This window comes from Cryptomeria japonica, chromosome 6 (genome assembly GCF_030272615.1).
Source record: "Cryptomeria japonica chromosome 6, Sugi_1.0, whole genome shotgun sequence".
Taxonomy (NCBI): Eukaryota; Viridiplantae; Streptophyta; class Pinopsida; order Cupressales; family Cupressaceae; genus Cryptomeria; species Cryptomeria japonica.
Window position 1 is genome coordinate 638,219,669 of NC_081410.1, and position 14,022 is coordinate 638,233,690.

Sequence of the window (14,022 nt, forward strand, 5' to 3'; positions counted from 1 at the left end):
CCTTTTGTAGGATGTATCCATGCTGCATCGAGATCCAGAAGTTCAAGGCAGGGATCAGAGGTTCTTTGGACGCAGTAATTTCTGGTTGAGAAGCAACAAACTGGGTCCTATGATTGCTTGTTCCTGTGTATTACACATTTTATTTACTTTATTTGTTATTAGATTTTGATTGTAGTTTTTCATGCATTTTTGGGGCATAGCTCATTGGAGTTAGTAGTGCATGTTTGTTGCCATATTAATATTGTATGCATGGCTTCTTTATATACTTATGGTTGTCTTTCATTTTATTTATTACATTCTTTGTGGTCTTTACTTTCCTCATTGCTTCAGATGTGTGGAATGTTAACACTCAAAGCTAAGAAATTCCTATAAGCTATTTCATGCTAATCATCCTTATTTTTAATTTTGCCTTGCCTTTTTATTATGGACTTCAAGGTATTTGATTTAGCCTATCCCATATTTTTCTGGTTCTTAGATCAGTTTCTTAGTCACAGTTTTTGAAAATTTTGTGACTCTTAAGCTATTCTTTTCAACTGTAACACTTAACATAGCTTCTTTATAATGCTCTAACAGTGTCAGTAGTTTTAATGGTATTAGGTTTTTTATTTTGCCATTAAATGGCACTTTCTGTATCCAATCGTCTTTTTTGCAGACACTTAATTGTAGAGTACCATTTTATTCTTCTTGAGTGAACATATTATTAAGAACTAGTCTTGATGTCTGTAATCTAGAGCATAAACTTTTTTGAATTACACACATTACTAAAAATTTATTTTTGATGTCAGATTATGGAAAGGATTTGCCAACATATTTGAAATACTGCAAAGATGTGATTTTTGCTGGTGCAAAGATGTCATATGATGAGGAGCTCCTTGTTAGACATTTCTGGCAACTATATGAGAAACTGGAAGAAGAGGTGAGAAAAATTTCTTCAACAGTTCTATTCAACATCTCCTATTTTTTAGCCTAAATAATTTAGTAATCCATCTTTTCTTTCTGTTAAAGGGCAAGTTGGTCTGAGGCACAATTAAACTATTTTAAATTACATTTTACTTCATTCAGGTGTATGGGAAGGTTCAAGAACCAAGACAGTTATACCTATTTTTGAATTGATTCATTTTTGTGTTGTTTTCTATATGAATGAAGCTTCATTCCAGTCATCAATATTTTTTTCAGGATTGCAATGTGTTTTTGTATTCCTCAGTTTATCATTTATGTGTACTTTGTCACTTAGATTGTAGCATGTGCTAAGAATTTCAGGAGTGTGTATATCTAAAATACGTTTGTTGTCCATTTATACCTGTTTTTTCTGCCAGGCAAACTGTTCCTGGTTTTGTATAGTTAATCTGGATTGTCTACTTCCTCTTATCTTTCTAATCTGCCTCGGTAATTGTGGTGTGGTGTAGTATGTCCTTTTGGGTCATAATTCTCTAGGATTTGCGTTGTTTCATTTATGTTCCTTCCGATATTGTGATGACTTGGCCTTAGAATTCTCTTGCTTCAAATTCTTTCTTTCAGCTAAAGATCTACAGACATGTATCCTTCCCAGTAGCAATTTGAGGTTCCGCTGCTCCAAGCACATCTTAGGATGGCTCTTTTCCTTGTTTAATATGACATCCTGTGCTTATTGTCAGATGGGAGCTGTGCCTGTGTTGTGGATTGGACATGTGATTCTTTTCAAATTTGAATTTTTTTCTGTAGTAGTTTTTGTGATGAGCATTGCCAATTTGATTGTGCAAAATCAAGATTTTTCTAGTGTTATCCTTCAGCACTCTGGCAAGCAATGCAACAACAATGGTTGGCCCTAATTTTTGTAGAAAAGTATGTGGATATGAAGGATCCACACTAACCTATGAGCAGCCAAGAAGGTAGTTTGTATGTTCTTTAAATGTTCAAATCTAATGCTGATTGAGCCTAATTTTTGTAGAAAAGTATGTGGATATGAAGGATCCATACTAAACTGTGAGCAGCCAAGAAGGTAGTTTGTATGTTTTTTAAATGATCAAGATTATGTGCAAAACTTTCAAAATGACCTTTGTCAGCTATCAAGTGTGTGATCGTTCCAAATAAAAAAGGTGACTGCATGAAGGATGATGAGTCATTGAGAGTGGCAGCATTAGCACCATGCATTGTAAGATGCTGAAGATATTCAGCAGTACAATTCCTTTTCATTACTAACATTTTTGGCTCTGAGATTTTTTTAGCTTTTGGTTAATACATGCTGTTGGTGACTAATAGAAGCAATAACAATAGTCACATAACTTATTAATTTAATGTCTTTCAATACTCTTTGGATTGGATAAATGGCAAAACATGGCAAATCAATTATCATTATTTATGTACAAAGTATTACTGTAAACATTATAGGTTTGCGAATCTTAAGTTTTGACATTTTAGGAGAATGTTGAGCAGCTTTCCATTCAGTGCAGTGGATGCTACTTTGATATCCAAACCAGAGGCTTCCTTAATACAATTGTATACAAAGATTGTTGAATAGGCCAAGAATTCTCCTAGGATTGCCTACCTTGGCTCCCTTAGCTCTGGACGTTAGACTATTGAGCACTTGCAGATCCTCTTGTGGCCCCTTTTTGGTGAAAGATGATGATGGTGTGGGTACTTCTGGCTCAAGCTTTCTCCCAGAGCCATGTGGCAATGCAGGTTTCTTTCATGGTCCTGTGACCCCTTGTTGGTGAAAGTCTGAAAGATGATGATGGTGTGGGTACTTCTGGCTCAATCTGTTCCATAGTCATGTGACAATGCAGGTCTCTTTCATGGTCCCCAGCTTTTTCATTTGATTGGTAATAGTAATAATTTTTTATCAAAATATAGTAAAGTTTGCATCATCATCTACAGTTTACTGCAAAATCAAACCCTAGCTACCATTGTACCAGTATCATTTTATTGCGCCATACATCTGGTATACCAAAACAGGGTCACCCATACTTAGAAATGCTAGCCTTAAAATGTCCATACTATCAACTACCCGTCCACTTGACCTAGAATTTAACAGTTTGAAACTAAACATAAATTGAAATACATTAACATTGTAAACCGTAATACCCATTCTACACTATATTTTTAGCATAGCCACCACACCTTGCATTCTCTAAATGCATATATACTAAAGACAAACAAAATTGAAAGAATTCACGATCTCATTCAGTTTGCCTGTTGGGGCCATTCACCCGGTGGTCACTCGGATCAAACTTCAACCGTTTCTTGCCCTTCTGCATCACCTCAACATCCTCGGTCTGTTCCTTTTCTTTTTCCCGGAGAAAGTCCTTTAGAGTTTCCCAGCCAATGTGCACCTCCATTTTATGCTCCTCTATGTTCGAAGAAGCACTCCAACGAATGAAAGGTTGCATGGGTAGAGAGAGTTCCCTGACGTGTATCCAATAGCCACCATTTGCCATAAACCTGACCCTAGGTTGCGCCATTGCCAACAAAGACCTCACACCATACAACCATTCTTCTCTGACACATTTCTACATTACCCACTCAACCTCGTCCTTCTTTCCAAGGTCCATGCCAACACCATTGCCAACACCATTGAAACAATATCGATATTGTTCCGATATCGATGCTCTACATTAACAAATTCTTTATCAAGCAGTATAAACATAATTTGCATGAAGATGAGATCGTCAAATTTGAACCGACTCCGCATCCTCTTCTCTGTCACCATCCTCAGGAAAGACAATTGTTGTTTTGGAGTGATGAGGGTAAAATTTACTTCCATCTTGCTCAGACCCTCACCACTCGTCTTTTTGCTTGCTCACCTGTCACAACCGTGTCACATTATGCAGAATGAAGCCACCTCCTCATTCCCTTTAAAAAGTCACAAGCCTGTCTCATTAATTGTCCATTACATTCCATATTGGGGCTTGCCTTTGGCGGCTTGCGGTCCTCCTCAAAGAACTACACTAACACTTCGAAAATCCTCCCAAATCTCGTTCAAATGCTCGTCATAATTGACACGGCTAGCTTGGATAATGTATCGGCAATAGTATTGCCACCCCTCATTACATGAGATACTTTAAAATCATTAATGGAGTTTAAATAATTTTTATCATTTTGACATGTTTATTTAGCCTCCAAGATAGGGCTTCACCTTTAATTAGTGCATCAATTACTATCATTGAATCTCCTTCCAGGTGTAGTCTGGTTATATCTAATTTTTTGGCCATTTTTATTGCTAAAAGAGCTGCCTATGCCTCCGCTTCGTTATTTGTTCCTTTTGATAACTTCTTTGTCCCCAATGTTGTTATATTTCCAGTCCAATCTCGTTCCACAAAACTAGCCTCGAAAGGGCTCAAATTCCCTTTCGATGCTCCATCGAAATTGACTTTTATCCATCCGTCCTTAGGCTTGCTCCACACCAACTCTGAAATTCCCATTGGAACTTGATTAGCTCGAACAAGCCCATTAACAAGCCAAAATCTAATGCAAGGCCCAATTCAGTTGAATTAAATTGTCTTCCTTACTAAAATTGATTTTTTTCGGATCAATCTATAAGATGCAGCAACACTCACCAATTCTGAGATGGCTTGCTCAATCCTCCCATAAACTTGATTTAAAGGCTCCACTTTCTCTTGAAAAATCCTTCTATTACTGTAATGTCCCCTTCTCAGTGAGTAGTAGTTCAGTGAGCCATTAGCCTATCCCGGAGACCCGTAGGCTAACTGGAAGCATAAATTAGGGTTTCGTATTTTCTAGGAGGACTCCTCGTAGTTTTCAAGGATGTTCTGGTTGGAGTTTGGCAATTGTATCGAGGTTTCCTACCGGGTTTTCTGTAAGCTTCGCAGTGGTATGACATGCAATCCATTTAGGGGAGTTTGCAGATTTTACTGTTTTTAGTAAGTTTATGTCAGTTATCATGATTATTGGGTTTTTCGTGCTGAGCTATAGGGTTTGAAGAACAGTCTTTTTGGAGTTGTTTTCATGACTTACTATTTTTAGTAAGTATCATTTCAGGCAGTTCTATTTTTAGCAGTTCACTGCTTTTGTCCAACACAGTTCAGTTTGACAGTTTTCAACACTTCAATTCATAATTCAATTTGGTGCTGATCAGTGGCAAGTGATTTTCTAAAGTTTAATATTTAATTATTATTGTTGGACAACTTAGGAAAGGGAAACTACTTTTTTATTCAAAAAATGATTTATTCTCCTAAGTCAAGCAATATGGATGAAAAGTGTTTAGGAGTTAAATTTTTTTAGGGTTTAGGGTTAAAAAATTTAGGGTTAATTTTTTTTAAGGAATCACTGGCTGCGAAGGAAGAAATCCAGAAACAAAAACAGAAAGAGTAGACAAATTAGCAAGAAGACATAGAAATTTCATAAATCTATTCAAAACTAGTTTCGGGGAATTCACCCCTCATCAGTTGAACTCAGAATGAAAAATACATGAGGAGGGAGGAGATTAAATAGAAAGTGGAGACAAAACCACTGTTTCCAAAATCATCCTCGAAAAGCTAAAAAGTCTACTAAGTTACAAATTTACAAAATTACAATGCTTCTAGAAGATATGCCCAAAGATTTATTTTTTGAAAAATGTCTTGAAAAGACAAAATGTCTAATAAAGACAAAGATCAAAAAATATTAATTATTAATTATTTTATTAAAAATTAATTGTTAAAAAGTAACTATTAAAAAGTAATCAATAATCAATAATTAATAAGTAACTATTATATTAATGTTAATAATTAATAATAAATCATTATTAATTATTAATAGTAATAAGTAATAGTTAATTATGAGGCATAGGTCTATGTGAGAAGAATCTACTTCTCGTCAGGAAGGAGCGAAGTCGTCTAGGATTACGCCAACAGATTCTCGGATGAGGAATATGGCGAAGCGCGGGGACTTTTTGGCAAAGCCAAAAAAGTTCAGGGTTTAGGGAAATCCCCAAGTTCATCGCTTTAGTCGAAGGACTAAAGTCAAGTTTGAAGACAGGGGGGCCCTCTTTCTTATCTTTGGAGAAGAAATTCGCTGAAGAAGCGCTGACTTGTCCTTCGGGGAGACCTTGTTGAAGCAGTGCAATAAGAACCTTCTAGGGTATCCTCGGGCGCGGAGTCGTTGAAAAAGAAGCCTTTTTAATCTAACAAAGCCGAAAGGCTTAGATTCCCGTAATAAATAACGACAAAGCTCACTAATAATAAAGGCTTTCTTCTGATGCCAAGATGTATACAAAATGTATTGGTAGGCATTTAATTTATTTTGATGGCATTGAGAAGAAAGAATACCCGAGGAGGAGAAATTCGGCCCTTTGAAAAAATTGACGTCGAGAAGAACTGCAGAAGAAGAGGAGATGTATGGATTAATGTTGATCTCGCGGTGAACACTTTGATAGGCATCCAAAAATTGCTGAAGAGAGTGCTTGGATCTCGTCCAGATACCAAAAGCGTCATCAATAAACCTCTTAAAATAAATAAGAGGTGAGGTGTCCAATGTGGAAAATAAGGAATCTTCTAGGGGGCACAAGAAAAGGCAAGCGTAGACAACTGCAAAATTACTCCCCATAGCGGTTCCTCGAATCTGTTTGTAGAAGACGCCATTGAATTCCAAAATATGGAATTGAAGAACCAAATTTGCCAGGCAGAGGATCATGTTGACAAGTTGTAGGTTGATGAGGCGCTGGGCAGAAAATCTGGTAACCAAAGTCTTTAGAGCGGAAAGGCCTGCGGATGTGGGAGTACTCGGGTAGAGTGATTCGACATCAAATGTGAACAAAAGACAATTGCGTGGAAGACTACGATGTCTGAGATCTCGCAGGAGACTGAGGGAGTCAGTCAAATGATTTGGCTGCTCTAACAAGACCGAGAGCAGAAGATGATGAAGAACCCGAGACGCGGTCTCCAAAATGTACCTAGAGTAGGAGCAGATTGGTCTGCCAGTGAGAATGGGTTTGTGAATTTTCGGCAGTAGGTAGAAGGCACAGGCACGTGCCTTGGAAGGTGCGATGCTCAGAAGGAAAGGTGAAACACCTTTCAACACTGAACCAAATCTGCGAATAATGGAGGTGAGATTGCTAAGAATCTCATCCCAAGGCACGACAGGGACCACTTGATAAATTGCCGAGTCAGAAAGTTGACGAAGACCTTCCTACAAATACCAAGACTTGTCCTTGCGTAGGTTTCTCAGAGGTGACAGAAGCCGTAGAGGAAGCATAGGATGATCTGCGAATGAGGAAGAGGAGAGACATCGATTTAACAACTGCTCACCAAGCATTAAAATTCGCTCCAGGTCTAAATTGAGGGTGGGCGGGTTCCAACTGGGATTGGGCAGGCGAAACTTATGAGAAAAGCCACCCACAAAATGTCGAACAATCTGCACATCTGGAGAAAAGACGGGATTAACAACATCGGGATCAACAACATCAAACCTGAAAAAACATGAGTCTAAAGAGTCGAGCAAAAGCTTTAAACTCTTCAGATTTTTGGATAGCAGTCATCGACCGGGGACGTGGTATAAATTTGAAACCAAGCCCAAGTAAGCGTCTCTCATTGTAGCTAAGTGCCCGCGAGGAGAGATTGTGAATTGCCAGGTTGGAAATTCGATTTTTAATCTCTTACGGGCGCTTCCTCGAGAAACGGACGAGAGAGAAAGTGGCTGGGTTTAGGGTTAAAATTTTTTGGGTTAGGGTTTAGGGTTTTAGAGTTTAGGGTTTAGGGTTTGGGGTTTGGGTTTTGGGTTTTGGATTTAGGGTTTAGGGTTTAGGGTTTAGGGATAAAAACATAGAGATTCAAGTGGCAGCAAATGAATAATTTCTTAGTTAGCAAGAAAGACACTTGGAATGAAAAAATTGAATTCTCATTGAATTTGTCCATACATTTTTTAGAGGTTTAGGGTTAAAAAAATTTTAGGAGTTCAAAAATTTAGGAGTGAAAAATTTTTAGGAGTTAAAAAGTTTAGGAGTTAAAAAATTTTAGGAGTTTGAAAAATTTAGGAGTTAAAATTTTTTAGGAGTTCGAAAAATTTAGGAGATAAACAATTTTAGGAGTTAAAAAATTTGGGAGTTTTAGGAGTTAAAAATTTTTAGTAGTTAAAAAATTTTAGGAGTTAAAAATTTTAGGAGTTAAAAAATTTAAACTATCACTTGCAGCTCCAATAGATGAGAAAACTTAAAAGAGATAGAAAAATACCCACAACGATTGAAAAACCTATATTTCATTCATACAGAAAAAATATCCAAAACATGTTTCAGGGCAATATCCCTCATCAGTTGGATTTACAATGTATGAAGAAGTGGGTAGGAAAGGATATATACAGAAAGAACTCATGTGGCAGAAGGAAACTTGCCAAACGATGAGTCAGAAAGAAATCAAAGATCTGGAAAAACTAGAAGGAAAAAATGGAAGTTTCAGTAGCAGAAAACAAATTGTTGAAGGAGCAGGAGAAACACGAGCAAAAGGAGGAGTGGGAGAAACTTGAGTGGAAAGCTCATTACCCTGAGACTCAATTCGATGATGCTTACGAGAGTATCTAGAATCACCGAACCGGAATTCTTCGACAGTTCGTGGAGGACTCTTCCAAGCGCTCTGCCTCTCTTGAAGCCAAGCTGGAGGCCTTCCTGTCCCGTTCAGATGCAGCTGCTTCTTCAACTCCTTCTGCTCCTTAGGATAATCTTGCCTCTGTACTTGCTAATTCTAATGTTCCTTCATCTTCTGATGTCCCTTCTGAAGATTCTTCTCCTAAATTTCCAGATCAAATTCAGGCTCTTGTTAATAAAGCTTTTTCTGGCTACAAACATCTTTGTATTGATGCTGAGCGTTCTAATGATCATCTTGATCGTCTTAAGAATTTTTCTGCCTTTGGAACTCTTCCAAAAAGTTTACAAGTAAAACCCCCTCGCATTTCTGTTAATGATCCAGAAGCCAATTCCTTTCTCGAGACTAAATTAGATGCTCTCCAACTTGATGCTAACAAAGCCTTTCTTGCAGCCTACATTGAAGCTATTTCTAAAGCCTCTTCCAACTATGATGCTAAAATTAAGCATTGTGTTGATGAATTTGATTCTGTTTTGAAAGGCACTTGTACTGCTCTTCAACATTTACCTTTTATGGGAGTTTTCTCTGTTTTTGCTGAAGAATGGTACATAGAAGGTTTAAATGATTTCCAAGCTAAATGTATTCAGTTTTTGATTGATCATTCTCTAAAAAGGCTGCAAAGGCTTAGGCCAATGCCTCTAGGGAATCTTCGAGCGATGCTTCAATGGCTGAAGCAGACCAACTTCCTTCGGATCCTACCATTGCCCAGCTGGTCACTAACAAAATCAATCAGAAATTGAGTACCTTGACTAATAAAATTGATTCTCTTCTTAACAATGGTTTTGCTCCAGGAAAATCTCAGAAGAAGAAATCAAAGAAATCTTCCCCCTCTGCTCAGAAGGATTTTGCTCAAAAGAATTCTGCTTAGAAGCAGTCTCCTGCCTCTGTCAATGGTGCTTTTTCAAAAAATGGGGTTCCGGTAGTCGGGAAGAACTCCACCTCGACTGCCTCTGGTCCGTTGCCCTCAAATGCAAAATCGAACCCTCGCAGAAGAAGGAAGAAGAGTGCAATTTGCAGAACATCCAAAATCATTGGAAGGCAAAAGCAGTGCAGATCTTCCTTAGAACACCTCTATTCTGGGTCCTCCTCCTCTTGGTCAGAACAACCTTCGCGGATCCAGTCGTGTTCCTGGCAATTTTTGGGGTCGAGGTCGGGGCCAAGGCCAAGGTCGTGGCACCGCTTAAACTTTTGGGGACCTGCTATTGACCAGACTTACATGGCTCTCTTCTTCTTCTATAGGAAAACTGCTGCCAATGTGGATAATCGCATTTCTAATGCTGCCATCCATAATCTTTCTTCTCGGCAACTTTCCTATGATGATCGAAAGCTCTTGGGTCTTGGTATCAAGTTCATCCCTCGACCTCCCCCCATGTCTCCTTCACTCATTTTTCAGGAATTCATATCCTTCGCTCGACTGTTTCGTCTGTGTGCTTTCTTTGGACTTGATTTTGCTATTCCTACTCTTGTCTCTCCTTTTGACAGAGCTTCTTTTCATCCTCAGTTTAAACAGCGGAATCCTTTTTGGAATCCTCTTGAACGTTGGTATCTGTTAGAGGACATTCTCCAACAAGGCAAAGTCATCCTTCATAAACAACTTGCTTCTGTTTCTTTTTCTGCTCGTCCTATGTTGGCTTCCAGACTCCTTAAGAGTCTTAAATATCTGAAACGTGACAAGTCTATTATCGTCAAGCCTGCTGATAAGAATCTAGGGCTTGTCATTTTGGATTCCTCTTGGTACTGCTCAGAAGGTTTTAGGCAGCTTTCTGATTCTTTGGTTTATGAGCGTGTTGATTCTGTTCCTTGGCAGTTAATTTGGAGACGACTCTCTGTCATCATTAAAGATTTCAAGTTCTTTCTTGATCCTGTCTCTGTTTTTCTCACCAAGTTTTCACCTTCCTCTGCTCATCCCTGTGCTTTTTATCTTCTTTCGAAGATTCACAAACTTGCTTTGGTTGGTCGACTTATTTGCAGTTACACAAGTTATATTCTTGAGCCTGCCTCTTAGCTTTCGCATCATTTCTTGTTTCCCATCTTGCTTGAACAGAAGTCCCACATCTTTGACTCTCATGCTCTCCTTCGAGACCTTGGTTCTCTCCATCTCCCTGCCAACTGCATTCTTTTCACCTTCGATGCGGAATTCCTTTACCCCAACATTCCTACTCCTGCAGGTATTGCAGCTTTCAATGAGATAGTTTTAGAGTACTTCAGAGTCAAGCTTCTAAATTCTTGGCTTATTGATCTGATTATCAGATTGGCTACACTGGTTCTCACCTTTCATTTTTTGGAATTTGATGGTATTACTTTCAAGCAAGTCAGAGAAACTGCTATGGGAAGCAATTTCGCAGTAGTTTATGTCTGCCTTTTCCTTTGCCATCTAGAGAATCGTCTTTTTGCCAGTTTTGACTGCTCAGATCTTTTGTTCTTCAAATGTTATATTGATGATGCGGTTGGTGTTTGGAACGGTTCAGTAGAGACTTTGTCTCTCTTCTTCCAGCATTACCAAAGCTTCTATCCTGAAATTAAGATCACTACCTGTGTTTCTTCCTCTTCGGTGGACATTCTGGATGTCATTTTTTTGAAAGGAGAGCGTTTCTCTGTTTCCGGTATTTTAGACACTCGCTACTTCTAGAAGCCTCTCAATGCCTATCAGTATATTCCTTTTGGATCTTGGCACCCTCTGCACCAAAAAAAGTCCTTCATTATCAGTGAGCTTTGTAGATATCTACTTCGGGAATCTATTCCCTTCGGCTTTATTCAGCTCAAGAAGCTTTTCTATCTTAGACTTCATGTTTGGGGTTACCCAAAGAAATTTCTGCTCAGTTGCTTCAACAAGGTTTCTCGGACTGATCAGACAGTGCTCAACAAGCTTCAGCTTCAGCCTTTGAAGAGGAAAGCCCCCCCCCCCCCTCTTATTTTTAAGCTGGATTATTGTTCTGCCACTAAAGCTTTAAATCTCGGGGCCACCCTAAACCCTACATTGTATCGGCTCTACCAAGAAGTCCCCGTACTGCAACACATTCCTCCTCTTAAGAGTTTGTTGGCGCAATCCTAGGAAATAGGAACTTTTCTTCTAAGGAGTAGATTCTTATCCAAAAGATAATATTTGAATGTAATTCACATATTCCTAGCTTGCTTAGTAGGCCTCGTTACGTGTGCAAACCTTCGGGTTAAGTGCGCTCCAGGCAGAGTAGTGCTGGGAAGGGTGACCTCCCGGAAAGTACCGATGGGGTGCCCGTGGTTCAATTATAGAAAGGAGTAGACTCTAAGAGTCCGCTCTTTCTATAATTGGCTTCTGTGAAGAAAATATTTCGTTTCTAGAAACTTCCTTTTTTTCGTTTTTGGAAACTTCCATTTTTTCCTTCCAGTTTTTCCAGATCTTTCCTTTCTTTTTGACTCATCGTTTGGCAAGTTTCCTTCTGCCACATGAGTTCTTTCTGTATATATTTTTTCCCTACCCACTTCTTCATACATTGTAAATCCAACTGATGAGGGGTATTGCCCCAAAACATGTTTGGGATATTTTTTCTGTATGAATGAAATATAGTTTTTTCAATCGTTGTGGGTATTTTTCTCTCTTTTAAGTTTTCTCATCTATTAGAGCTGCAAGTGATTGTTTAAAATTTGTTAACTCCAAAATTTTTTAACTCTCAAAATTTTTGAACTCCTAAAATTATTTTTCTCCTAAAATTTTTTGAACTCCTTAATTCCTGAAATTTTTTAACTATTAAATTTTTTAACTCCTAAAAATTTTTCAACTCCTAAAATTTTTTAACTCCAAAATTTTATAACTCCTAAATTTTTTTTAACTCCTAAAATTTTTGAACAACTATAATTTTTTGAACTCCTATAATTTTTTTAACTCCTAAATTTTCTTTTTAACTCCTATATTTTTTAACTCAATTTTTTTAACTCCAAAATTTTTTAACTCCAAAAATTTTGTAACTCCTAAAATTAATTTTTGGAGTTAAAAATTTTTTTTAGGAGTTAAAAAATTTAGGAGTTGAAAATTTTTCGGAGTTAAAAAATTTTAGGAGTTAAAATTTTTTTGGGAGTTAAAATTTTTTGGAGGTAATAGGAGGTAAAAAAAATTTAGGAGTTTCAAAATTTAGGAGTTCAAAATTTTTATTTTGGGAGTTCAAAAATTTTTGGAGTTACAAAATTTAGGAGTTCAAAATTTTTTAGGAGTTCAAAAATTTTTAGGAGTTCAAAAAAATTTTAGGAGTTAAAATTTTTTGGAGTTAAAAATTTTAAACTATTACTTGCAGCTCCAATAGATGAGAAAACTTAAAATAGATAGAAAAATACCCACAACAATTGAGAAAACTATATTTCATTCATACAAAAAAAATATCCAAAACATGTTTCGGGACAATACCCCTCATCAGTTGGATTTACAATGTATGAAGAAGTGGGTAGGGAAATAATATATACATAAAGAACTCATGTGGCAGAAGGAAACTTGCCAAACGATGAGTCAGAAAAAAAGGAAAGATCTGGAAAAACTGGAAGGAAAAAATGGAAGTTTCTCGTAATGAAAAAAGAAAGATTCCAGAAATGAAAAAGGAAGTTTTTAGAAACGAAATCTTTTCTTCACAGAAGTCAATTATAGAAAGAGCAGACTCTGCTCCTTTCTATAATTGACCCACGGGGACCCCACTAGTACTTCTCGGGAGGTCACCCTTCCTGGCACTACTCTGCTCGAAGCGCGCTTAACCCGGAGGTTTGCACACGTAACGAGGCCAACCAAGCTAGGAAAATGTGAATTAAATACAAATATTATCTTTTGGATAAGAATCTGCTCCTTAGAAGAAAAGTTCCTAGTTTCCTAGGATTGCGCTAATAATCTCTCTGAGGAGGAATGTGTTTCAGTGCGGGGACTTCTTGGCAGAGCCGATATAATGTAGGGTTCAGGGTGGCCCGAAGATTTAAAGCTTTAGTGGCAGAACAATAATCCAACTTAAAAATCAAGGGGGCCCCTTTCCTCTTGAAAGGGTGAAGTTGAAGCTTGTTGAGGAGCACTGTCTGATCAGTCCGAGAAACCTTGTTGAAGCAACTGAACAAAAATTTCGTTGGGTAATCCCGAGCATGAAGTCTAAGATAGAAAAGCTTCTTGAGTTGAATAAAGCCGAAGGGATTAGATTCTCGAAGCAGAAATCTGCGAAGCTCACTGATAATGAAGGACTTTTTTTGGTACAGAGGGTGTCAGGATTCGAAAGGAATATACTGATAGGCATTGAGAGGCTTCTGGAAGCAGCGAGTATCTAAAATATCGGAAACAGAGAAACACTCTCCTTTGAAAAAAGTGATATCTAGAATGTCCACCGAAGAGGAAGAAACACAGGTAGTGATCCTAATTTCTGGATAGAAGCTCTGGTAATGCTGGAAGAAGAGAGACAAAGTCTCTACTGAACCGGTCCAAACACCAACCGCATCATCAATATAATGTTTGAAGAACAGAAGATCTGAGCAGTCGAAA

At 37.8% G+C, this 14,022-nt stretch overlaps 1 protein-coding gene across 1 annotated transcript in view; it reads left to right on the top strand.

Moving 5' to 3' along the window:
* Positions 1-14,022, top strand: part of LOC131068665 (TATA box-binding protein-associated factor RNA polymerase I subunit B) — a 91,401-nt gene that overhangs the window by 20,892 nt on the left and 56,487 nt on the right. The window contains exon 3 of the mRNA XM_058003904.2: positions 786-916. Coding sequence (XP_057859887.2) covers positions 786-916 — 131 coding nt within the window. The remainder of the gene's footprint in view (positions 1-785; positions 917-14,022) is intronic.